Source organism: Sorghum bicolor, chromosome 5 (genome assembly GCF_000003195.3).
Source record: "Sorghum bicolor cultivar BTx623 chromosome 5, Sorghum_bicolor_NCBIv3, whole genome shotgun sequence".
In the NCBI taxonomy this organism is placed as follows: domain Eukaryota; kingdom Viridiplantae; phylum Streptophyta; class Magnoliopsida; order Poales; family Poaceae; genus Sorghum; species Sorghum bicolor.
The window spans coordinates 17,835,033-17,862,343 of NC_012874.2; the positions used below are offsets into that span (position 1 = coordinate 17,835,033).

Here is a 27,311-nt window from a genome sequence, read left to right on the forward strand (position 1 = left end):
AGGTGGCTTCGTGTTTGATTTTGTCCAAAAGAATTGTCTCGTGCTTCCGTGAAACCAAAGCAATTATTGGCTACTTTTGTGGAGTATCAATTTACTTCCTTTTTGCTTAGAGTGGTTTTCACGGTTGTGATTTTTATTTTCTTTCCTTTCCCTTGTATGTGATCGAGCAGAGCAACAGCCTCATCACCATGAGCACCTAGCTCTGCAGAGCCAAGTGGCCCAGGCCAACCAGAATTTTTTCAGCAGATTTTCTGTCTAATTATTGTCAGCCATTATTTTCCGTTTCGCTCCTAGTTTGATCGTCTGAACTCCAAATCGTGTTCTTGCGTTGATTTTATACCATTCCAAAGAATCATTTTAGGTACTCTTGTCACAAGTTGGCTACAATACTTTAGTCTTGGCAAGTTGCTTGTGTTTGGCGGTGGTTTTAGGATAGCAGCCAAATATTTCAAGAAAATTTAAGGCTCCTATTCATCTCTTCTCTAACTGTCGTTTCCGGTCCTTGAGGCTCGCACTCATCTTTCTTTAGTTGCCATTCTAGTTTATCATTTTGTTCATTTCATTTCGATAGAAAGAAACAAAGGAGGTTTACCAGACATATCTAATACAATATTATTGATTTGGAAAGGACGACTACACATGCCAGCACACGTACAAAGTAGATTTGACGTAATTATTCAACAGTTATAGATGAACAAGGTGGCACGTATACCAAAGAAACATTAAAAAGCACACCCGTGGATAGCAAGTTCTACATGCAACGACACAGCAATAATGTGAACGACGACCCGATCGACACACACATGAACCAATGAACTCAAAAAGCTAGTGCCGCACGTAGACATCGATCTCGACAACGCCTCCACGGGCAAGGTCGTAGTCGTAGTTCCTGGTGAGCATGTACCCCCGCGCGTACCGGAACTTTCCGGTGCCGCCGATGATCACCGACTCACGCACCTTGGCATCCATGTCGATGCGGCCGTTCGCTGTCACGGAGCTGCCGCGGTGCTCGCTGGCCTCGAGGACCATGTGCATGGTCAGGTGCGACACGATGCCGCCCTCCGACACGCGCACGGCGAAACCCTGCGCCGTGCCGACGCGCGCGCTGTCACCACGGGGGCCTTCCGTCAGCGCGTTGTTGAGCACCACGACGTCGCCGAACTGCCGCGGCGATGACAGCAACGACAGGGTGCTCCCAGCCGTGGCGCTGTCGTTGTTGGCGGCGCCGCCGTCGTTGCTGGACGCCGTGGGTAACAAGAGGGACCTGCCGGACACGATCCGCATGGCGGTGGGGTGCGGCCCGGTGTAGTCGTCGTGCATGAAGAAGTGGAGGTGTGTGGTGGCGCTGCGGCTACCGGCCGTGTCGAGGCTGCGGAAGTAGACAGCTGCGGCGAGGAGGAAGGCGGCGCCGAGGAAGATGGTGGACTGGAGGGAAGCCATGATGACAATCGATGAGCTTGCTTTGAGCTATGCTTTGCTTGTTGGCCAGAGCTGTACGCTAGCTATATGGGCGCCTAAATAGTACTGTCGCATCCTGCATTGCAGGAGTCGCTGTCAACTTTCAAAGGTGTATGCCAAAAATGGTTATAATTTAAAACAAAAAATGGCTATAATTTAAAACAATGATTAGAGTTTACATCGAATTAATGACCAAATATTTCCGATTAATTTTTCTCGTTATTTGTTTTTTGAGAATTGATTTTTTTTTCTCGATATTAATTTGTGGGTTTCACGAGAAATGGTGTTGAAATAAACTCCGTTGAGGACCTCCCATTAGTACTAGTATAATAGATATTCCCTCCATCTCAAATTGTAAGTTATTTCAAAAATTTTGGAAAGTCAAACTATTCTAAATTTGACCAAATTTATATAATAAAAGAATAATTATTATGATACTAACCAAGTATCATTAGATTCTTCCTTAGGCAGTGTTAGTTTGGGAGGGAATGGTGACCGGTAACCATTCCTACTAGGAATGCTAGTGTAATTTGTATAGTCAATCTTCACCAAGAACTATTCCTAGCCAGGAATAGCCATAAACGAACGAGCCCTTAATTATATTTTGTAGTATACTCACTTTATATTACAAATCTTAATATTTCTCTCTATAATTTTGGTTAAACTTGAAAATGTTTTGACTCTCTAAGATTCTTATAATGACTTATAATTTGGAACGGAGGGAGTAGTATATATCCCAAGAGTCTCTCTCAACATATTTCATCACGTGGGGCAAACAGTTGTGATCCATTCGTTTTTTGAAACACGAGACAATTTTAACAATATAATCATAATCTCACAGGACGCATTACTTCGGTGGGATGACGTCTCAGCCATACAGAGAGAGACATCTCCTGACCACTACTTTATGCAATGCAATAGTGTTGACAGCCAAAAAAACCAAATGTATTTTGTATTGGATTGGGCGAAGCAATTAGAAACAAGAAAGAATGAAATTTGGATCAATTTTGGGTAAAAGATATGTAGTGGCATTCCAACCAGTCCGGTTCTCACTGATTGTGCCCCGCGGCTGCAGAAACCGACTCAGTCCGGCTTTGTCTGTCCGAGTGCAGGTCATTCGGAATTCAATCCAAACTCCACGTTGTGAACTTGCAGATTACGAATCTACGATTTCTGTTAGTGGTATTACCTTGATACCTTGTACCTCTCAAAGTCTCTTTCCTTTGAGGCAATTAACACATGGGACAATTTGCTCGCAAAAAAAAACACATGGGACAATTGTGATATCCCTCTCGTTGAACTTTCTTATATATAGGCAGAAAAAGTCTACTTTTTCTCCTCGAATTTTTACAAAAGTATGTTTTTCTCTATCAACTCCAAAATTAAGCAAACCACTTCCTCAACTTTTCAAATTGTGTATTTTATCTCATTAGAGCGGTTTCGAAGGCGGTTTTGCTATAGTGAACGGTACAGTTTGCTACAGCAACAGTGGTTTTGTTTTTTTTATTTTGATTATTTCGGCTGAATCTATAAAAAGATCATAGTAAATCACAGAAAAAAATAGAAAATCCAATTTTGTTGGACTCCACATAAGTAGATGTATACACAATAAACATATAATATGGTATGCTTTAGTCTAAAGTTTTTACTATAAATGTTTTGTCTTTTTCTTTTTTAGTTATTTCAGCTAAATATTTGAAAAATCATAGTAAATTAATAAAAAATAAAAAAATAAAAAAAATCCAATTTTATTAAGACTTCATATGAGCATATCTATACAGTAAATATATAATATGTATGCTTTAGTATAAATTTTTCATTGTAGCTTTAGATTTATACTTTTTTGTAATTAATTGAAAAAATTCATAGTTGTAGCTTCTATAATTATTTTTTCGGACTTAAAGCATACCCATATATATGTTCATCGTGTATATATACTCATGTGGAGTTAATCAAAATTAGATTTTCTATTTTATGATTTACTATGATTTTTCAAAGATTCAGCCAAATAAATAAAAACAATAAAGACAAAACCTTTATAGCAAAAACTTTATACTAAATCATACTATATTATATGTTTACTGTATAGATCTACTTATGTGGAGACAAAAAAATAGATTTTCTATTTTATGATTTTTCTGTGATTTACTATGATTTTTCAAAGATTCAGATAAAAAAATTTAAAAATAAAAAGACAAAACCACCTTCACTGTAGCAAAACCGCCTTCGAAACCGCTCCAGGGAGGTAAAATGTACGGTTGGAAAAGTTGAGGGTGTAGTTTGTGCGGTTTTGAAGTTAAAGGAGGAAAAACGAACTTTCATGAAAACTGGGGAAGAAAAGTAGATTTCTTCCTATATAATACCCCTCCATGGCCCATTGAGTTTCTATGTGGTTTCGATGTTCAAATCAACACGCCTTTTTACAGTTCACACTATCTTTTTTATTATGGGGTGATGCTGCCAGCAGTGAGTGAAGCAAAGGGGCTATATATACTAACCACGTATATGCTGCAATGACTATCGCTATAGCATATTACCACAGATTAAAAAGAAGTGTCAATTGCATAAACCATACAACAAAGATCCAAAATTTGATGCGAGAACTTGGCTTATTGGTGCATAAATGGTCCAAACCGGCCATTTTTAGCCCCTTGCTAGATACTTATTTTAATCTATTTATCTTGTCCAGTTCAAGTTATAACACTAAGGCCAACAGTCGGCGTAGAAGTCTCATGTTTCAGTTTCTGAGACTCATTCTCCCCTATATAAGCCGACAGCCCCCAAGAGGAGAAGCTGGGTCCACGTCACCTAGAAATCTCCTAACCGTCGGATCCTCGATCGTATGGTCCAGATCGCTTGAAGCAGCTTCCATATGAATCCGCTTCTGTCAGATTCTCGTCGCTTTTAGCTGATTGTGGTAACTTTTGCTGCTTCTCGTTTGAATCCGATCCACCAAATATATAGAACTCCGGCTTCTGCTTCTCATTCAGGAACTTTCTCTTCCCCTCCCGTCTCTTCCTCTCGTCATCGCTCTCCCTCTCCCGACGCACGCGCAGGGCAACGACAACGGGCGCGGCACGCGGTGGCGGCCACCGCCCTCCTCGTCCTCCTCGTCGCTGTCCTCCTCCTCCTCTCGCTCTGTCCCCTTCTATCCCGAGGAGGCGGCAGGCGCTAGGTGAAGACACGCCGGTGTGGTCCTCCACCATCCTCCGTGCGAGCTCCTGACGGCCAGGGCAGCGGCGCAGCCATCCGGACGGGCTCCCGGCATTCCTTGCATCGTCCTCTCCTCGATTGTGTCCATCCTGTCTCTCCTTAACTCTTCCTATGCTCAATGAAACCCTACATGGTTGCCCTCATCTTTTTGCTACAAGTTGAATCCATATTTTTTTTTACGAAGTGTGGTTACCTAATGCTTAGATCTACATGAGCTCTTAGTTCTTAGGTACCCATTTGCTTCATCGAACTTGCTGCTTGCTTTGAGTGTGTTTTATTTTGGGTGGGTTATTTAATTTTTTATACTCCATATGTACAACAGGGTTGGGTGCATTTTTTTGTTAATAGCTCGATTCATATAGTTTGGTCGAATTTATCAGGCCTAATTGATTGTTGCTCTTTTTTGTATGTTCAGAACTATGTTCATGCTGATTCAGATTGATCTATTACAGTTCCACCTTCAGTTAAAGGCCATCTACACAGTGTTTACTAAAGTTCCTTTTTGCTTTATGGCCACCTTAACCATGATATCTTAATAAAGTTGTAAATAGCTTGCACCTTAACTTACAGAAACTTCTTCCCTTTTACTGTAGAAGCCCCTCACAGAAATTGTTCCATTTTCGTTTTCAGGTTATTAATTCTTGATGAAGTAATGTGCGTCATGTCACCCTGATATCTGTGACATTTGGAAGATAGAAGATAATATTCTAATGGTTCATATTCATGGGCTATAAGTGGTCTCAGGTACAGCCCCTGGCATATAATGCTTGCTCATATTTGTTCAAGTTTTTCAATGTGACAATCAAGTTATACAGAGTATGCAACCTTTTCAAAGTGACTGTGAGGTTACATGGAGTATTGGCTGTAGGTTTGCATTGCTATAATATACATATGTCAAGATTTCCTGCCTATTCATGTATCCAACCTTTGGAATTTCATATTCCCATTTTTTCACTATTATCATATATGTGCCATGATCTGCACGTGATCTTACCGCTGAGGCAAGCCATCAGGGGCCCGTCGACACCAACAAACGATTTGTAAGAGCACTAACTAACAGTGATGATGTCCTGCTGCATTGTGTATTGTATTCAGGCCTGAAGATGAATGGATCAATTAAGTGATTAACTAGAGGTTTCACATCATTTTCATGCATCCAAACTGTTATTTGTGCCTAGAAAATTTTGTTTCATATTCTATAGATTTTGCACTGTAGCTCTTACGAATTAGAGTGAAATATCATATGACAACTAATATGTGTCATTTCTATGCAAGACTCCTTGGACAAAATGGCCACAAACAGAGAAGGGCAACATAATTCCATAGTATCTAGAATCCAGGTGAAAGGTTCATGTTCGTACTTAGCGATTAGTACTGAACATTTTCTTCTTGCACTCCGCCAAAAATATAGGTATAACAGATCAGTACCTCTACTTTTATTGTGCAGTAAGAAGGCTTCTAAGTATCTCAGGTTTAAAGAAAATGGAATTGTACCACCATAAGATGTGCACTTAAAAAGGTAACCCTACTACATTGAGCTGCCATGATTCTAGGATGTGACCAATTTTGGCCTGTTTTTAGTCACTTTCACTTGCTAAACGTTCAGTCACTACATAACTTAACATTTATTATACAAATTTCATTTCCAAAGCCTTACACGACTATCAAAATGATCTGATGACCTGCCGTTGTGTTCAGCTTAATTACTTTTAATAAATAAAAATTATCTTTTATTTAGTGTGCTACCTCGCATCACCATGCAATTTAGTGTTAAGCCATGAAGCATTGTTGTATGCAATTGTTCCCTCGCCTCACAGTATTTATAGATGACCTTCCAAGAATATATTGTTGTTCGACACACTTATATCTGCTATTTTTGGACATAACAGTCATGTAACTTCAAGCTTTTATGATCCTCGTATCTTAATCAACAATAGGATACAAAGCCATGTAATAAGCATTGATCTGCAAGTCGTATGTTTACTGAACGGTCCTTAAGTTCAATAAAATGTCTACACGCATTATGTGTCACCATAAAAAACCCAGGCACTGCACTTTCCTTTGTTGTGATATTTAGTGACAGTATAAGTAAGTCAATACTAATAGTGTTTGTACATAATAAATAGTGTCCTCCATACAAATGGAGGAAAGCTAGCAAAACAAAATGGAGTATGAGGGTTGGGTGCATTTTACATATGGTAATTCTTATACCGAAAGAAGATCTATTATACTAACATAGTAGGCAGCTGTATATTAGAAATTGTTGGTGGCACTGCCTTAATACAGTTAGTAGTCCATGTTTTTGTCTATGGTTGTATGTTCTCATCCATAAGTTCGGTTAGTAATAAAGTTCATGTCATAAAGTCTGGTCATGTCCATTATTTATTAAATATTTTAAGCTTCTTTCTCCTTGCAGGAATCTTTAGTACTTGGTTAAAACAAGCGTGTCCTTCCAAACCCCTTTGGACAATTCATGTTATTGACAAACCAGTATGCCGCTTACTCTATTATTTTTCTCTATTTTGTCTGTCTCTCATACACTAACACATAGACCTCCTAAGTTTTGATGAATGACCATATTACTTTCTAGGTTCTGCTTTGTGTTTTACACAAAAATTCTTTGTTTCCTTAGGTTCCATGTTGGCCTTATTTTCCTCAACCTATTCTTAACAGAGTAAAAATCTTAATAGTCGATATAGGTATATGCTGTTCGGGAGCAGTAGTCCCACGATGTTACTATTTAAAATCCAATTTATATACTTGCTCAGGTTACACGTTCAACCAAGCCGCCCTACAGCAGACCTACCAGGTACGTTGTGCCTGATTTTTATGCTGTTACATTCCTCAGAGCAAATTTTGGTACTGGTTCAGAAAAGCTATTTGTGGCATAGCAGACATTTAGCATATGGCAGTAATTAATAATTTGTAGCATATTATTTGGTCTACCAAACTAAAATGCAGTTTTGTTACCTAAGAAAGATGTTAGTGTGTTGGTCAACCCTACCGTCTTCATCATTTATAGTACCAGGAAAATAAGACCAACATGTAGTTTGATGCATGATGACGAGGAGTTAGTGTGTTTGTTCTTCTTGTGTTTCCTATTGTTTTGTAGGTTGTAGATGACCAGTTTCCCGGCCACGAGAAATGTCATAACTGCTGACTCCGACGCTGCTTGTGATTCTAAATTTTTTAATACTTTCTTCCTCTAAACACATGGCACTTTGTTATGTCCTTCTAACTATTTGCTATGCTCATCATTTATTAAGTTATTTACAAAATCAGTACAATACTCAGGTTTACCTATTTAAAAAAAAAATCAGTCTGTACAGATTGACAACGCACACAGTTTCTACAGAAAGTGAAGATTGATAATTTGGAGTGAAGCTAACAATTTTTTCCTGCTTTGCATGCTTTTCTTACTGCAAAGGATGATACGGGATATCCTACATTACACACGTCCAGATACATTTTACGTCATCACCGTGTCTATCTAATGCAGATCAAGGTCCAACGAGTCTAAGCACTAAGCCAAAGGCGGCAGCCGTCAGGTCTCCTCGAGCCAATGGACCTGATCTCCTGCTCCTATAAAGCTAAGAAGGATTCCAGTCCACCCCAAGAAAAATTTATCCTATCAAGCTCCTCAGCCGGTTGTTTCTATATTAGATAGTCTATCATAACTTTAATTATAGTTAATTAGCTATGTACAAAACTGAATGTGCTCTTATTGCCTTTTCTACCTCATTACCCTACATATTTTCTATTTAAAATTTCACGTATCATTGCACATGCGCGCGATGGCGCGCGCCCTGCAACTAGTGTGTTGAAAAAGTGCGGACAAGTTTCATTCTCTTAAAAACTCGTTTCATTTTATTTCATAAAACTTTTATCATCAATATCTATCTATACTATGTCGTCATGTCTGGCCTATGTTATTGTTTTATCGACCAAATTCACCCCTCCTTTTTGGTTTGAACATTTAAGTTTAATTTCTTACGCCCCCTGACCACCTTCATTGATAAAGTCATGCATCTGTTTCTGTTTGTTCACCTTTGCTCAAGAGTCATCAGTGAGGCGGCTCAAGGACCAGTAATGACTTTTGATCTCGTACTGTTACATGTTTTCGACATAGTGAAAAGGGTGTGAGGTGGTAGAAGCCAGAGTTCGCTAGTAGTGAATCATTTCAACTCAAATGCATGCTTCAGCGTATACTAGTAAACACCATATGGACAGTTATTACACGGTAAAAAAATTTGCGTACGTACGATATATGTTGAGATTGATGCTTATACAGACAAATCAAATGCCTTCAAGTCAAGGAAGTTAGTTGAGCAAATAGACGTCGAACTCGGCGACTCCGCCGTGGCCAAGGTCGTAGTTGTAGTTCCTGGTGATCACGTACCCGCGCGCGAACCGGCAACGCCCAGTGTCGCCAACGACCACCGACTCGCGCACCTTCTCCTCCACGTCGATGCGGCTGCTCACCGTGACGGAGCTGCCCCCGGTGCTCGCCGGCATCCAGGACCAGGTGCACGGTCACGTGCGACACGACGCCGCCCTCGGACACGCGCACGCCGAACCCCTGCGCGGTGCCCACGCGTGCGCTGTCGATCGTGGGCTCCTCCGTCCAGCGCGTTGTTAAGCACAGCGATGTCCCCGAACTGACGACGCGACGACGACGACGACGACGACGGCGACGTCTCGGCCGCCGTCGTGTCGCCGTCGCTCGACGAGGCCGGTGGCAGCAGGGAGCGGCCGGACACGACGCGCATGGCGGTCGGGCGTGGGCCGGCGTACTCGTCGTGCATGTAGAAGTGAAGGTGCGTGGTAGCAGCTCCGCTGTCGTTGGCGTTGCCGCTTGTCTGGTACATGTGGGTATACACGGACACGGTCGTGGCCAAGAGGAAGAAGAAGAAGGCACCGCCACCGAGGAAGAGGAAAGAGAGGGAAGCCATGATCGATGTTCAGCTTGGTCTTTCTTTTGGGCATTGGCGCGCCTGTGTGTGCGTGCTGGGCCTGCTGCCTTATTACGGAGTGCTAGTTTGCGGCTAAATCGCAGCTGGATTGTGGGTGTACATGTACAATTATACTTGAAATCCTTGACCTAGCGCCACTTTTGGAGAGCTCCGGCTTCGTTCTGAAAGCAACTCCATAGCACCAGCGCTCTGCTATATATGGATTTGGGCTATTTAGGAGATCTCCACCGTAGATTTGAATTCATATGCAATTTTAAAGATTATTCGGGGCCAAAATAAAAGAGGACAAAAATATTGCGTGGGCGCAATGGGTGGCCATGACCGAATGTGGAACTCTGGTGCGTCCACGGCCAGACGCATGGGAAATGGCTCAGCACAGCAGCCCAACGGCCGCCTGTCGTGGAAAGACATGGCTCATGCAGCAAAGCCAACAAGCACAGAACATTGACACATTCATGGCAAGACATGGGGAAAGACACGGTTGGGCGCAGGCGGGTTGGGCACAGCGGCTGGCATGGCACCACTTAGACAACCGAGCGCATTGGGGTCCGGCGCAGCGGCCAACCAAGCGTGAGAAGATGGCCGACATAGCGGGTTAGGCGCAAAACATCGATGAGTCAAGGTGGGGAGAAGAAATGTTAGACAAAAAGAGCTGGTATGAGATTCAAGATGGCAACAGATACATCCCGGCGGGGGACTGTAACCCCATCCCCGATGTCTCTGATTTGCCCCGCTCCCCACGTCGGGGCTCTCGTTCTCCCGTCCCCGTCCCCGTCTCCGATTGGAGTCATGGGGGCCCGACGGGTGCCACGCACCTGACTACAAGTCAAGGGTGGCTTCGTCCACATTGGCGTCACCATGGGGAAGGTAGAAGGGCGAGGGGAAGCAGAGCCGTGAACCGATGTAGCAAGGTTGTAGGAGAGCTGATGTCGATAGAGGGAGCCATGGTACCGCAAGAAGAAACGTCAGGATTCAGGAACAAGCCATCGCTCTGACCTTTAGTCTCCAGATCTTCGTGTCGTTGTCGCAATGGAGGGCATGGCGATGAGGGTGGAGTGCAGCGGGAGCGAGACTGCGAATGTGGAAGGGCAGTGGCCCAACTCTGCGTTCTCCGTCTCTGACTCCGTGTTGCGAGCGTGAGTCAGGAGGGCGGCAGCATCCATGAGGAGTCGTGGAAAAGGATCAGTGAGGCGGTGTAAGCTAGCGGGACCAGACTGATTTTATTTTGAGTTGGGCTCAACATCTAGTACGGGGGCTCCTTTTGGCCTGCTAGGCGGGTCACCCGATGGGTGATGGGGATAGGGATTGCTTGAACGTTATAACCCTCGCTTTATCTGACAGGAATAAGTTTCAGTCCGTGAACATTTCCATGGAGATCCGTTTGACTCCGCGAACATCCCTTAATGGATGAAATCCCTGTCGGGTATCGGATATTGGGGCAGCGTTGCCATCTTGACATTAGATTGGGATGTGCAATCCCAGTCAGTTATCGTATATCGTGGTACCATTACCATCTTTACATGAGATTGGGGTGTGCAAAGCCGTGGCAAGGGGTATAATTTCTCTCGACCCCATAAAGTAAAGAGTTTTTGAGGACTCCTTGACGAAATTTGTAGATTTTATAGATTTATATTACGAGCTAGAACCATATTTTGGTAAATCTATAGTCGAAGGGCATAGCTAAAAAAAATCTGAAAGGGAAACTGCTTTTTCCCTTGTCTTAGCTGTGCTAGACGGACCTCTCAAGTTCCCGATTGTGACAAGAAGCTGTCTTCCCACCAACAACACTCGTGCACGTGCTACAATCCTGCCATCGCACTCGTGCACGTGCTGCAATCCCGTTGTTATCGGCTGACTTTTCAATTTTCGCTAAACATTAATTACACGAGCAAGACTCTCACACAGCAATTTTATAACTTCCCTCGTGTCATCTCCATTGTAATGTAACCACAGTTCGCTTCATTATTGATCTAAATACTGTTTTTTTAGTTAGGTTCACTGCAATGAATTAAAGAATAACAAAAGGTACTTTCCGATATATAAGGCATTGTTTAGTTCGCAAAAAATTTTAAGATTCTCCATCACATCGAATCTTTAGTCGCATGCATGGAACATTAAATGTAGATAAAAATAAAAACTAATTGTATAGTTTATCTGTAATTTATGAGATGAATCTTTTGAGCCTAGTTATTCCGAAATTGGACAATGTTTACCAAATAAAAACGAAAGTGCTACAGTAGTCAAAAACCAAAATTTTTGCAAACTAAACAAGGCCTAACAGAATTAGTTTTACACACTACTGCTTTTTAGAGGCAGCGGTAGATAGTTTGTAGAGGCGTTTACTAGAAATTAATGATTTTAGAGGTTGATGTCTAGCCTCCTCTAAAAATCGATCTCTAGCTACAGCAGCCACCGTGGGTCAAAATCTAGCCACATGTAGAAATTGTTATTTAGAATTTCTTATATAGGCAAAAAAAGAAAAAAAAAACCTAGGAGAAACCCACCAGACAGCATCCTGAACGAATACGCGTGCTTGCAATCGCGGCAGATCAAGCTCATGATATGCACCTCAAATTTAGTTGTGACTAAGCACCAAAGTACAACTTTAGTTTAGGACATTTTACTATCTGCGGTATTTTGAAATTTTTTAAAAAATATGTAATTTTAAAATATGAAAATTTTTTAAAAAATCTGGCGCTAAATGACTTTAAATTAAAAAATTGGCAACTACTAAGACGAAGATCATTTCTAGTACCACAACTTTGGTTTATGTCTTTTCCACATCTGGGGTCATTGGAAAAAAAAACAATTTTCAATTTGAAAATCTAAATATTTTAAATATGTTTTTCATACACTAAACAAACTGAAATAATAAATTATCAACTATAAACTTATAGATATTTGTGAGTACTACAACCTTGATATAAATTTGTCTTTATCAAACTTTATTTATAAAATTTATGAATTTTACTATGTTAGACCTATTTTTAAACGTGGACAACCGCCTCGGCTACAAAGCCTAGCCGTCTATAAAAATAACATGTCTAGAAAGCACCTCTAAAAAAATAGAAGATATTTTTAGAGGCAACTGAAAAACTCATCTACTTAATATTGATTTCTAGAGACGGAGAGCTCGTAAACCATTTTTAAAGACGGGTTTTAGTAGAGCCGTGTCGACCCAAAAGGGAGATGCCTATTAAAAAATCTTTGTATTATTGAAAACTCCAGCACTAACTTATTTAGCTTGATATAATTTTTACTCCATTGGCACACAAGTTTTCTTTGACGTGGCTTCATGGCACCTTTGATTTTACTAAAAAAAATAAGGTCATGTTTGGCACAATTTAGCTTCATTGGTGAAGTTGATTTTTTAGAAATGAGCTTCATAAACAACTTTTTAGGTAAAGTTGGACTGTTTTGGAAAAGTTGTTTGGCAAAACAGCTTTACTAACAGTTTCATGCATTGATAAAAGAAAAAAAATAAAGAAAGCTAGAATAAACTATTTTTTTTTCAGCTTTATTTCAACTCATATCTTTGTGAGAGGAGAAGAAAAATAACTTCAGCTATGAAGCTATTTTAAAAAAAGTGTTCAGTAAAAAAACATCTTATAAAGTTATTGGAGTCCACAAGACGAGTTCGCTAAACATTTCATCCACGTGGCCTCCTTCCTCACCGGTCACCCTTATATGTCGGCGCTCTCCTCTCGTCTGTCCTAACCAATTTCTCATAGTCCTTTTTTCCCTCCACCCTCTCCCATTGACAGATTTAGGCCTTGTTTAGTTCACCCAAAAACCAAAAAGTTTTTAAGATTTCCCGTCACATCAAATCTTACGACACATACATGAAGCACTAAATATAGATAAAAACAAAAACTAATTGAACAGTTTGCATGTAAATCGCGAGACGAATCTTTTGATCCTAATTAGTCCATGATTAGACAATATTTGCCACAAACAAACGAAAATGTTATAGGGCCAAAATCCAAAAACTTTTCGCAACTAAACAAGGCCTTAGTTGTCAAAATTGTCATGGCCTACCCGTTCCAAACTGATCAAAAAGTGACTGGCCTCACTGAGATACGAATCTATGGACGAGGTAGATGATGGGTACTCCTCAATCCAAAAATAACTGTTATTTACACTTTTCAAAAAACAATTTTGACTAAACATATATTAAAAAATAATAATTATATTATATAATTAATAGCATTGGAAAGATTTTTCAATCTAGTTTTTCTACAAATTTATTTAGAAATATAAATATTGTACATATTTTTCTTTAAATCGAATTGAACATATGCCATAAAAATCAATAATAATAGTTAATTTGGGATGGAGGGAGTACCTATCGTTGATCGAGCCAATAAAGCCAACCACTGGACGGACCTGGATATCCACAGCTTTAAAAATCGGTTTGTTCTACATTGTATACAGTCTTTTATTAGTGGATTAACTGTCTTAGATGTATACAGACAACGGAGATGACATTTCTGAAAAAACATATCCAGAGTGATTGCATATATATGGTTTTCTATGCGAAATTATTCGACATGTGCATTGTAATGCAAATATTTCTTCATAAAAGATATCAAAGCATTTATTTTGGTATCTAACACATGAAGATTTCAAACATTTATTCGCGAGCTCGAGATAGGAAGGTTTCTAGCATTTTTTTTTTGGTTCTGCTACATGATATAAATAGTGTGTAGGCATAATGTACGATGCGTCACTATTATATTTGGCCAAATGAGTTAGGCCCACAGAGTCCGCATTGACATGGAAAAGTATGACCCGAGCATGGCACATTGTGCCTGTGCCTAGCACGATCGTGTCATAGGTCACGGCTTCAGCCTGCAGTGCCCGTGCGGGCCCTAATCTTCTAGGTTGGATGATCCTTTATACATTACAATCGTTGGATGTAGTATATAAATAGAAATTTCTAACCCTAGCCAGCTCTTATATCCCAATCGCTCACTCTGTTGCCGTCTGCATCTCGTCGCTCTTGGCTTGCCTCCCGTCCCTCGCGGCTTGTACCTCATCCGTTGCCCCCTCCTGCCCCCTCCACTCTCTTCTTCCCCGACCACTCTACCTCCATCCTGGCATCCTCCCTGTCTAGGGCTCCTTTCGCTCGGCGTCCCCACGATGATGGTGCTCCACCATGGCGCATCTGCCCACAACATGGGCAGCACAGGCATAAACATGCGACGGCGGTGCGTCCCCAAGCTCCTAGCTACGTGATGATTACGGCAAGCACGGCAGCGGTGGTGGCACCGTACCCCCGAACTCCGAGCGTGATGACAGCGTGCGCATCCCAGGCCTCCGGCACGACCCGTCTTGGGCGACACCTTCGAGCTGGCACGAGGTGGCATGCCGGACTACCGTGCCTAGCAGCACAGCACGGCACGACTAACAGGCCATAGTGTCATGTGTGGTCCGCGACCTTAGCATGGTAGCACTATCAGGCATGCCATGATTGCGCTGTCGTGCCCCATCATGCAGTGCCCCGCTGTGCCACTGCCTTGCCATGCCTGGACGACCTAGTTGGCCATGTATAGTCACTATATACCACCAACCAGTTTCCAGATTCCAATCCTGTGGCCTGTGAAAAAGTGGCTCTTCATTCTCCTCTTAGCCTTTGCAATGACTTTGACAATGCTTAGGCCTTGTTCAGTTGGCGAAATGAAAAATTTTCAGTCACTGTAGCACTTTCATTTGTTTGTGGTAAATGTTGTTCAATTATGGACTAACTAGGCTCAAAAGATTCATCTCGTGATTTACAGATAAACTGTGTAATTAATTTTTGTTTTTGACTATATTTATTGTTTCATGCATGTGCCGCAAGATTCGATGTGACGGAGAATCTTGAAAAGTTTTTGGTTTGGGGGTGAACTAAACAAAGCCTCAGCTTTGGTCCAACATTTGCAGAGCTGGACTGGCATACCATTAAGCTTGGGGTATTCAGAGACTACAGCCTGCAGGACACTAATCTATAAAGGTAACACACCTGGTACGACAACTTCACGTTATTGTCACGCCCTGGAAATGCATGATGTCAATGTTCTATGCCAGCATGTTGACAATGTAGCTGTTGGGTACCATAAAACGGGATACCCTAACCAAGAGGGAAAAAGAGGCAAAAAGAGAATTAAATCTATAGGGATAAGCAGTAAGACCCGAGCCATATCGCAACTAGTGACTCGCCCGAGCCCCGGCCTCGAGCGCAATCGACGCCTCGCCCGAGCCCCGGCCTCGAGCGCAATCAGCGCCTCGCCCGAGCCCCAGCCTCGAGCGCAATCAACGCCTCGCTCGGGCCCCGGCCTCGAGTGCAATCAACGCCTCACCCGAGCCTCGGCCTCGGCGCCAGGCTTCTCACGCACAGTGGCCGTACCCCTGACGTGACACGGGCCATGCCTCCCACGCCGTGGCAGGACACGACGCCCATTATTCCAACAACTCCCCTCCCTATGACGTCTTACCCCTATCACTGTGAATACGGCACGACAGGGAGAGGGTTGGGTGGCGTTAACTCGCACCACTGTCACCAATTTCTGGCAATTACTGTTCCACTATTGCAGGACGGAGCACAGGGCCTCGGATCAGATGGCCACTATCCAAATAGGGCTCGGCGACGCCGCCAACAGGGACAACCATGTCGCTGCTACTAATGCAAGGACGTGGCGACAGACCTCCACAGTGCCGACGTCGTGACCCCCCTACGTATCAAGAATAGAAGACTAGACTTAGACATGTAAAAGCCCCACCTCCCCTTGTGGCTATAAAAGCGGAGGCAGGGCACCCCACAAGGGACACCGACACACACAACTAAACACTCCGGAGCTCAGAAGACAGTGGGGGTGTTTGGGACTGCTCCACAAAAAACTGGAGTTTGTGAAGTACCTCTTTAGGTGCTCTCACAACTCTACCCTTTTTTCTCAAACTCAGTGCGTGGAGCTAAAACTGTTTGGCTAAAAAATGTGGAGTGGAGTTGAAAAATGTGGAGCAGAGCAGTCCCAAACACCCCCTTAGAGCATCTCCAAGAGCTTGGCTAAAATGAGTAGTCAAATTCTAATGTTTAGCCATTTTGTAAAATAGATAACTTCTTAAAAAAGAAGAGGTTTACTACAGCCTTGCTATGAGATAGCTAGTGCCAGTGGTTGGCTATATATGGCCAACGAAAATCAAGGGATAGCAAACTTTCTATTTTACAAAACCAAATAGCACATCTGTTGGAGCCTATTTTTCTACTATAAAAGTTCTAAAAAGCCTCCATAATAAGAATAGCAAAGCTGTTGGAGTTGCTCTTACTCCCTCTCTCGCAGTAAGCTTGTACACCTCTACTACAAGCACTTTCAGGTGCAAGGCAATACAGGTTCCGACCCCCTCACTGGACGTAGGGCATCATTGGCCTGAACCAGTATAAATTCCCTATGTTCTCTCGCATCACCATCTGGATTAAGGGGCACACAGACTTATTACTCGTTAGTGCCTGGACCCCGAGACCAGACACCGACAGTTGGCGCGCTAGGTAGGGGCCTTTTGCGTGTGACACCTTTTCCATCAGGAAAAGCCCAGATGGCGTTTGGTTTTCGCCCACTTCGCCTCGGCACCATCATGAGGTTTGGGAGTTTGGAGTTCATGTCTCTTGGCTTCGGCTACGACATGGTCCTCCTCCCACCTCGTGATGATGCTGAGCCTCGTCTTGAGCCTCTCCCGCCCCAGCCGGAGCACGGGAGACGCTCAGGGCATCTTGCAAGGGGAGCCCGACGCAGGTGACAGAGGTCTAGGATCTCTGACCCCGTTTCTGGGGCCAGGACGCTTCATGTCCTCCCCCTGCACGTTCCTCATCAGATCGCCCATGCCTTTGGCCCACGACGTGCTAGGGGAAAGCCTCACGGAGCCGCAAGCTCTACTCCGAGGTCTGGAAAAGGGACAACACGACCCCTTGTTCCGCCTCGATGGAGGGACAAAGCACCACCCCCACTTCCTCCTTAGAAGGAGGACCTAGGGGCCTCGACTTCGTAGCTCCCTCCCACGTCGCCCTCAGAGCCTGAGGTGACGGCGGGAGGGCCCGCGACTGCGCCTCTTATGCTCCCCTATGGGCTTAAGAACGCAGCCGCCTCTTATGCCTCCTCCGTAAGCACTTCATTAAGTGCGTACGTGGATCTCTCGGGACACCATTTGAGGTCTACCCTTGATCCCATCGCCACCCCACCCGCATCCTCTTATCCTGAGGAAATCACCTCGGGTAAGGATGCATGGGCTGACGCTGACTTCTCTGGCCTCTGTGACCTAGAGACCTTCAGCGGCATCAACATCCTCTACGCCGAGACCCTAAGCCTCATGGGGATCAGCATGTCTCGGCTAAGGAACGATGCAGCACCATTCCATGGAGTGGTGCCTGGGCACCAAGCCCACCCCCTCGGGCAGATCGACTTGCCTGTCTTCTTTGGGACCCCAACAACTTCAGATGGGAGGTCCTCACTTTCGATGTGGTCAGGTTCCCAGGGACCTACCACGCGATCCTGGGAAGGCCATGCTATGCCAAGTTCATGGCCGTTCCCAACTACACATACCTCAAGCACAAGATGCCACGACCCAACGATGTCATCACCATTAGCACGACGAGCCAGCACGCCTACCAGTGCGACATTGAGTGCATCGAACAGGCTGAGGCCATAGTGGAGATGGTGTCCCTCATCACCAGCCTCGACGGTTTCACTCAGGACGTCCCCGACCCTAAGCGCCACACCAGGAGCTTCGAGCCGGCAGAAGAGACTAAGCTTCTCTTCCTCAACCCCGAGGCCCCTGAGGGCAACGTGTGGAGGATCAGTTCCAGCCTCGTCCCCAAATCGGAAGTAGTGCTCGTCGACTTTCTCTGTGCAAATGCTGACGTGTTTGCATGGAGTCCCTCGGACATGCCGAGCATACCTAGGGAAGTCGCCGAGCACTCCTTGGACATCTGAGCCGGCTCCAAACCCATGAAGCAGCACCTGTGCCGATTCGACGAAGAGAAGCACCGGGCCATCGGGGGGAGATCCAAAAGCTGCTGGCGGCCAAGTTCATCAAGGAGGTATTCCATCCTAAGTGGTTAGCTAACCCTGTACTAGTCAAGAAAAAAATGGGAAACGGAGGATGTGTGTAGACTATACTAGTTTAAATAAAGCATGTCCTAAGAACCCTTTTCCATTACCTCGTATCGATCAAATAGTTGACTGTACTGCAGGATGCAAAACTTTGTCATTTCTTTATGCATACTCCAGATACCACCAAATCAAAATGAAAGAGTCCGACCAGCTCACGAACTCTTTCATAACCCCCTTCGGAATGTTTTGCTACGTAACCATGTCGTTCGGCCTAAAGAACGCAGGAGCTACATACCAACGATGTATGCTCCAGGTCTTTGGCGACCTCATAGGTAGAACTGTAGAGGCATACATGGATGACATTGTAGTCAAGTCTAAGAAGCTAGCGGCCTTGTAGCTGACCTAGACAAAATTTTCCGATGCCCCGAGAAATCAGGCTGAGCCCCGAGAAATGTGTTTTTGGAGTTCCCTGAGGCATGCTCCTCGGGTTCATAGTCTCTGAGTGGGGGATTGAGGCTAACCCAGAAAAGGTCTCGGCCATCACTAATATGGGCCCAATCCACAACCTTAAAGGAGTGCAGAGAGTCATGGGATGCCTCACGTCCCTCAGCCGATTCATCTCTCGCCTCAGAGAGAAAGGTCTTCCTCTGTATAGGTTGCTTACAAAATCTGAGCACTTCTCCTGGACCCCCGAGGCCCAAGAGGCACTTGACAAGCTCAAAGCTTTGCTCACCAACCTCCATATCTTGGTGCCCCTCTATAAGAGGGAGTCGTTGCTTCTTTACATCGCAGCCACCGACCAAGTGGCCAGCGTAGTTATCATGGTCAAAACGAAGGAAGAAGGGCATGCATTGCCGGTCCAGAGACTGGTATACTTTATTAGCGAGGTACTCTCTGTTGATGGTCCTTAAGTATCAAATTTAATTATCAAATAAACAAAGAAAATGATCCAAATGAAATCAACATCCAGACTTAGGGTTTTATCTGACAGAATTCCATGAGTTTTGGTGTTTGTCTATTTCTATAGGGGGTTATCAGGAAATACGGAAGAAAGGCCCACACGTCGGGATTACAAGGAGATATTAACATGCCGCGCAATTATCTTACATCTAGAAGACTCCAGAAGTCACGGGACCGAAGCGGAGGCAGAACGGAGCCTGGCCCAGGGCGCTCGCCCTAGGGACCAGGGCGCCCGCCCCCTGATAGAGTCCAATCACAACTCTCTTTCGGGATTACGCTCCACCGACCTAAAGGAACAAGGATAACCGTTCAATCAATGTCGGTTTGATCCGACGACCCATATTCACTTGGAAGGACTATAAAACCAGACCCCCTGGCCCCTGGAGGAGAGGACCTCTCAACCCCAATTCATTATTCATCAAGGGAGAAGAAGCCTCTGATCAAGCCTAGAGCCACCACATCAATTAGACATCTAGATTAGCATAGCTACATAGGATTAGAACTAGAAGGAGTCAATCTTCGATTGGTTTCCGGATCTGTCAAGATGATTCTTGGTAATTCTCTATTGTTCTTCAATTGTTCATCTTTGTTCTTCGATATTATGAATATGACTTTGTTCTACTTCAATATATTGATTATGACTTTGCTCTACTTGTTTATATTCATAATTATACTGTTCTTAGTTTATCATAGTTATATACTTGGCTTAGTTAGATTGGATCTATATACATGTTTAGGATCGTATAGGGTTTATCCATCGGATCCATGAGTAAATGATAGATATTGTGTAGGCGTGGTGCTTATACCGTATTTATCTGCGATTGTACCCTATATGCCAGATCGCGAGGTAGTTCGTGGTAGTGATAGCTCCATTGATTCTTATATAGTCCCCCTCTCGTGTATTGGGCTGGCAGAGCAACATTATTACAGGGGAGTGATTACGATGTTTCTCATATTCCTTGCTAATATCACTATGCATGGGCGTAGTCCTGTCTCGCAATGATTGCTAAGTATAATTACACTAACTATGATATGCTAGACTGTATAGTTAAGAATAACTTAGGAAATATTCTTGTAGTTCGTCCTAATTCCATGCTAATGACTTGCTAGAATATCTAATTGAGGTGCTTATCATATTTATATGTGGCTAAGTTATGCTGATCAGATTAATTATCTTTGTCACCATTCATTACTTTATATATCCTTTATGTGACACTTATCCCTGTATGAAAGAGTTAGATAAATGTTCTTAATTATACATGCAATGATAGATACTCAATCTTATATTCCATTCTATAATCAACATTGATGATTACTAATCCCTTCCCAGTGGTAAAACTATAAATAACGATACCTGGAATACTTCCCGGTTAAAATGCTACATCGGTATTAATCTGTGCGCTTGCAGATCCCATTCATTATTTGTTTAGATGAGCAATTGCATATTTCAATACCGCGTCTCTCATGTCATGCTGGGGTTGACAACTTGGCTTAAGTGGTATGAGGGCTAGGTTTGGCATTTTTGACGCCGTTATCAGAATTAGAAAACTAAGTCTACTTTTGGTAATAACGTTAAGAATACCCAACAAGCATTTTTGGCGTCGTTGCCGGGTAAGGTTGATTACTAATGAGGAATGAATATAGGATTTTGAGTTATCATTCGCATCACTAATATGATTGAGCTTATCAATTCTCTCATACAGTTTTACCCCGATATTTTTCTATTTTATCTTATGCAGGGTAATGTATGAATAGAAGACATCTTCCAGGAAATTTTATTGACAATCCCGAAGCGTTATTCAGGAAAACAAGAGCCAAGCTCAAGAAGAGATCATCAACACTTCAGCAAGAAGCTTCATCCAATCAAGGAGATCACCAGAACTTGTCTTCAGAATTCGAAGCCATGGCGAACAAATCGATCCGCGAGTTCTCAGCTCCCACTACGGACAACATCCGTACTGGACCTACTGCAGAGATCGATGGCAACTTTGAGTTCAAGCCTGGACTTATCAACATGGTGCAATCCAACCAGTTCTGTGGGAAGGCACACGAAGATGCTAGTGCTCATCTTCAACACTTCCTGGAGATTTGCAGCACATTTACCATATCAGAAGTCCCCAGAGATGCTATACTACTTCGCCTCTTCCCATTCTCACTGTTAGGGAGAGCGAAGTAGTGGTTCTACGATACAAAGGAGAAGAATACTACGTGGGCACTCTGCTCCACGAACTTTCTGGCTAAGTTCTTTCCCATGGGCAAGACCAATGCTCTCCGTGGGAAGATTACAAGTTTTCAGCAACAACATGATGAATCTGTTCTAGAAGCTTGGGAGCACTTTCAAGACTACATCCTAGAATGTCCCCATCATAGAATGGAAGTTGGCTACTGATTCAGATGTTTTATCATGGGCTCGGCAATAGTGCCCGAGAAACCATGGATGCTGCAACTGGAGGAGCATTCCTATTACTTACCATATCACAAGCCACAGCTCTTGTGGAGAAGATGGCGTCCAACCAAAGCTGGAATGAAGAAAGGACCTAGACACGCAAGAGAGGTGGAGGTATGCATCAGCTCAAGGAGGTAGACATGATGTCTGTAAAGCTAGACCTGCTCATAAAGAAGCTCGATGATAGAGCTAGAGATAAGAAAGAAGTTATGCACATCTACGACTCTCACATGACTTGTGACGAGTGTGGAGATACTGGACACTCAGGCAATCACTGCCCTGATATGCTTGAGGATGTGAACTACATCATCAACAACAACAACAACTACTACAACCGTCCTCAACAAAATCAAGGTTGGAATCAACAAAGACCTAACTACTCAGGTAATTATCAATGTAACAATTCTTACAATAATAATAATAATAATAATTTTCCACCTCTGAGAGAGTTAGTGTCTAATCAAGGAAAACTAATGGATAATCTATCTAAGAAATTGCTATCTAATTATATAATGCTAGAAATTGTAAATAACAGAATGGACAACTTCTCTACTGCCATCAAGAATCAAATTAGCTTTAATAAGATGATTGAATCTCAGTTAAATCAAATAGCTGCTGCTGTTCCTACTACTAACCCCGGTATACCATCACAACCGGAAGGATTAGAATGTGCAAATCTTGTAGACATGTTTGATGTAGGTAACTACTGGAGTAACCCCATCACTGAAGTTACTACTGACCTTCTACCGGTCAAGAGAGGCGATCCAGGATGCCCCGTCATCCCGATCTCCATCGGCATGGTGGACTTCCTAGAAGCATTCTGCGACTTTGGCTCTAGTGTCAACATTATGCCCAGGGTACTCTATGAAAAATTCTTTACATATCCTTTATTAGAAACAACCATGTGTTTGCAGTTTGCAGATCAGACGATAAGTTTTCCAAAGGGAATATTAAGAACGTTTGTGTCCGAGTTGGTACCTTGTATGCCCCAGCAGACTTCGTGGTGATAGAGACCGGTAATGATGAGAGGGCACCCATTATCTTAGGGAGGCCATTCTTAAACACCTCGGGAGCTGTCATCTACGCTAGTGCTGCCAAGATCAGTTTCTACATTAAAGGGAGAAAGGAGACATTTTTCTTCATGAACAATACTACACAAATCCCAGAGCAATCCCGACATGAACCAAGGAAAAGGACCAACAGGAGGAACAGGAACAAGCAAGTGTGGACCGAGTCAGCTAAAATGGTCACTGCAATTCATGGAGGTCAAGATCATCAACTTAAGTCACCGTTTCTGACCAAGAAAGATGACCCAGGAATGCCAAGCATCTATTGCTCCATAAATGGATACAACTTCTACAAGATGACTTGTGACACCGGATCAGGCGTCAACATAATGGCCACAGTCACCTATCGGATCTTGTTCGGAACCATGCCCCTAAAACCGACATACATTCAGCTCCAGATGGCAGATCAGACATTTTGAGAGGTTAAATGAACAGTAACTGATGTCCCTGTCAAAATTGACGATCATTTTGTCTACACAGACTTTCAGGTTATTGACATGGGAGAAGACGAATACGATCCACTCATCATCCTTGGAAGACAGTTCCTCAGCACCATTAAAGCAATCATCTACATTGGAACCGGAGAAGTCCATATGCACTTCCTCTCAGAGAAGGTACGCCGCTATTTTACTGACCCTAACTATATCGTTGAAGACTCTAAGCAGGTTCAGAAAACGACGCAACCACAACCAGAGGAGGCAGATCATCAAGGATGGATGGGCAGACTACGAAGAAGAAGTGATAAGGTCAGAAGACATACAGTTTAAACAGAATTATGCAGAGGAGACCATAGCACCGAGTCAGGTGTGGAAAGAGAAAATAACTATACATGAAGAGGAGGCGCTGCCGGAAGCACCGACTACGCCACCCAATGAATCCTAGGACAATTGAGAAAACGGAGAGTCCCGTTTGCAGGACTTAAAAACACCGAACGCCTTGCCAAGAGGTAAACTTGGTAGTTATCCTTTCTCTTTCAATTATTTAAAATAGTTTACTTAGTTAATCATGTTCATACTATCCTAAAAAGAAAATAAAAATGTTAAAAAAATAGTAAGCCCCATGTGAGTATACGAGTGGCATCAAACCCATAAGTACATTCACTGTGGTGGCGTAAAAATAAAATAAATATTTCTTTTCTGCTTTATAAAACAAAAATATAAAAAATAGAGAGTAACATTTATCGAGGAGGCTCAACATGATAAAGGCAAGATATTTATACTAACACCTAATCAGTTCCACAAAGCTTTGTTGTCTATTTGAGCTCCACAGAATTTAAGAATCAAGAAGACTAGCACACGGAGGACATTCTAATCGCTGTCAAGATACTGCCGACTTTCAAATACACCTCTACCACCTGCTAGCTACATCAAAAGAAATTACGTCAAAATTCAGCTTGGGGGAGAGCACTCCCATTTATCCCGCTAAGTATTTCTATCTATCTTTATACTAATACTATAATATAAATATACATAATATGGAAAACCAAATAAAGATTTTATGCTTATATATATATATCTTTTGCTTAGTTTGTTTAATAAATAAATAAAGTGGCTATGCTAAACTGAATCTTAATAATAAAACTCTAGCATGATGAATAGTTGCTCTGCCTAATTTTCAAATTTAAAGATCTCTCTCAAGTTTAGACATAACTATTATAATTTAAAGCTTACTCTAAACCTAAACTTGTGGGAAGAAAACTTGATCTGAAGTCTAAGTTGTTAACGGGTACGATATGGGAAGGTTGAGCTGTTGTTTATCTATTATTAGAGAGTCTAGAATTCTGGAGAATTTTATCTTTGAAAATCTTTAAAATATCGCATGATGTATGATGAGAGTTTAAATTCCTACCACAGCCATATATACATGCATGCTAGACTTTCAGCCACACATTTACTTTTTACTACTTATGAGCAATGAGTGTGGTCAAGCTGTGTAGACCCTTAGGAGCTTGTCATGTGGTTAAATCAAGATTCACTCACACATGATGCTTCTACTCCGGAAGTACGCATCCACATATATCCATCCATTTCCATCTCCAGAACCACCCAAAAATATTCTACTCCTAATCTGGGAGAGAATAGCCAAAAATATTTCTGTTTTTCCCCTGTGACATAAATGCTCAAATTATCTTGGTTACTACCACTTGCTATATTATTTCAAGAGATGAGTGCTCTATAAAAAAACGAGGAAATAAAAAGGGGCAAGTGCCCGGAACCTCGAAAGAAATGAAAAAAGTGAGACGAGAGGTAAAAATGGACAAGTGTCCGACAGTAGAATTAGGGGTACAAAATACCCACCTGAGAGGAAAGAAAAGAAAAGATAGAGCATCTCATTCTCCTCAAAAAGTTTCAAAGAGCAAGAAAGGTATGTATCCCCTCAAAGAGCAAAAGTAGAATTAGACTTTCACCATTGTTATCATCATCATCACCATACGTCATTCATTCGCCACACATGCACATCTTGATTTGACTTATTGATTTGTTTCTTTGGATCCATGGTTTGACTATACAATAAATGTCTTGTGAGTATGTATACTTTATCTCCCACCTATGAGCTCCAGATATTAAAGCCTTATTAGAGTAGGATGAGAGAGAAGGCAATGTCATTATGCCTTATACCACAAATACTACATATATTGAGAGAAGGCATATACCATCACTGCCTTGGTAAGGATCCAGAAATACCACAAAAGAGAGATCTGAGAGAATCATACAAGGAATCTCTGAGTTTTATTTGAAAATCTGCAAAAACTCCAGAGCTATAGTTGATCAAGAATAAGAGACATGGCACTTGACTAGACTATTCTCTCTTTTAACTACTCAAGACAGAAGTGACGGTTACAAGTCCCATGGTGAAAGGTAAAATGAGTAAGTTTTGAGTCTTGACAGTTTACTCTAACTCAGAGATGAGACCTCATTTAAAAGCATGTGTACCGTCAATTTTCAAAGGCATTACAACAACTTCTGATCCATCGCTGAGATTATCCTTGCTCAGGGACGAGCAAGAGGTAAGCTTGGGGAGTTTGTTGACGGTCCTTAAGTATCAAATTTAATTATCAAATAAACAAAGGAAAGGATCCAAATGAAATCAACATCCAGACTTAGGGTTTTATCTAACAGAATTCCACGAGTTTTGGTGTTTGTCAATTTGTGCAGAGGGTTATCAGGAAATACGGAAGAAAGGCCCACACGTCGGGATTACATAGAGATATTAACGTGCCGCACAATCATCTTACATCTAGAAGACTCCAGAAGCCACGAGAACAAAGCAGAGGTAGAACGGAGCCTGGCCCAGGGCGCCCGCCCTACGGACTAGGGCGCCCGCCCCCTGTTAGAGTCCAATCAGAACTCTCTTTCTGGATTACGCTCCACCGACCTAAAGGATCAAGGATAATCGTTCAATCAATGTCGGTTTGATCCGACGGCCCATATTCACTTGGAAGGACTATAAAACCAGACCCCCTGGCCCCTGGAGGAGAGGACCTCTCAACCCTAATTCATTATTCATCAAGGGAGAAGAAGCCTCTGATCAAGCCTAGAGCCACCAGATCAATTAGACATCTAGATTAGCGTAGCTACATAGGATTAGAACTAGGAGTCAATCTTCGATTGATTTCCAGATCGTCAAGAGGATTCTTGGTAATTCTCTATTGTTCTTCAATTGTTCATCTTTGTTCTTCGATATTATGAATATGACTTTGTTCTACTTCAATATATTGATTATGACTTTGCTCTACTTGTTTATATTCGCAATTATACTGTTCTTAGTTTGTCATAGTTATATACTTGGCTTAGTTAGATTGGATCTATATACATGTTTAGGATCGTATAGCGTTTATCCATCGGATCCATGGGTAAATGATAGATATTGTGTAGTCATGGTGCTTATACCGTATTTATCTGTGATTGTACCCTATATGCCAGATCGCGGGGTAGTTCGTGGTAGTGACAGCTCCATTGATTCTTATATAGTCCCCCTCTCGTATATTGGGCTGGCAGAGCAACATTATTATAGGGGAGTGATTACGATGTTTCTCATATTCCTTGCTAATATCACTGCATGGGCATAGTCCTATCTCACAATGATTGCGAAGTATAATTGCACTAACTAT

General features: G+C 42.6%; 2 protein-coding genes across 2 annotated transcripts; both read right to left on the reverse strand.

Annotated features, from left to right (window-relative positions):
* Window positions 588-1,513, reverse strand: LOC8071711 (dirigent protein 1). The gene has a single exon (XM_002450618.2). The coding sequence runs from the start codon at window positions 1,438-1,440 to the stop codon at window positions 826-828; it is 615 nt and encodes a 204-aa protein (XP_002450663.1). The 5' UTR covers window positions 1,441-1,513; the 3' UTR covers window positions 588-825.
* On the reverse strand, window positions 7,354-9,816 carry LOC8060079. The gene has a single exon (XM_021461741.1). The coding sequence runs from the start codon at window positions 9,621-9,623 to the stop codon at window positions 9,150-9,152; it is 474 nt and encodes a 157-aa protein (XP_021317416.1). The 5' UTR covers window positions 9,624-9,816; the 3' UTR covers window positions 7,354-9,149.

Excerpts from the sequence above, each read along its gene's own strand:
- LOC8071711 (XM_002450618.2), bottom strand. The coding sequence starts at position 1,440 with ATGGCTTCCCTCCAGTCCACCATCTTCCTCGGCGCCGCCTTCCTCCTC.
- LOC8060079 (XM_021461741.1), bottom strand. The coding sequence starts at position 9,623 with ATGGCTTCCCTCTCTTTCCTCTTCCTCGGTGGCGGTGCCTTCTTCTTC.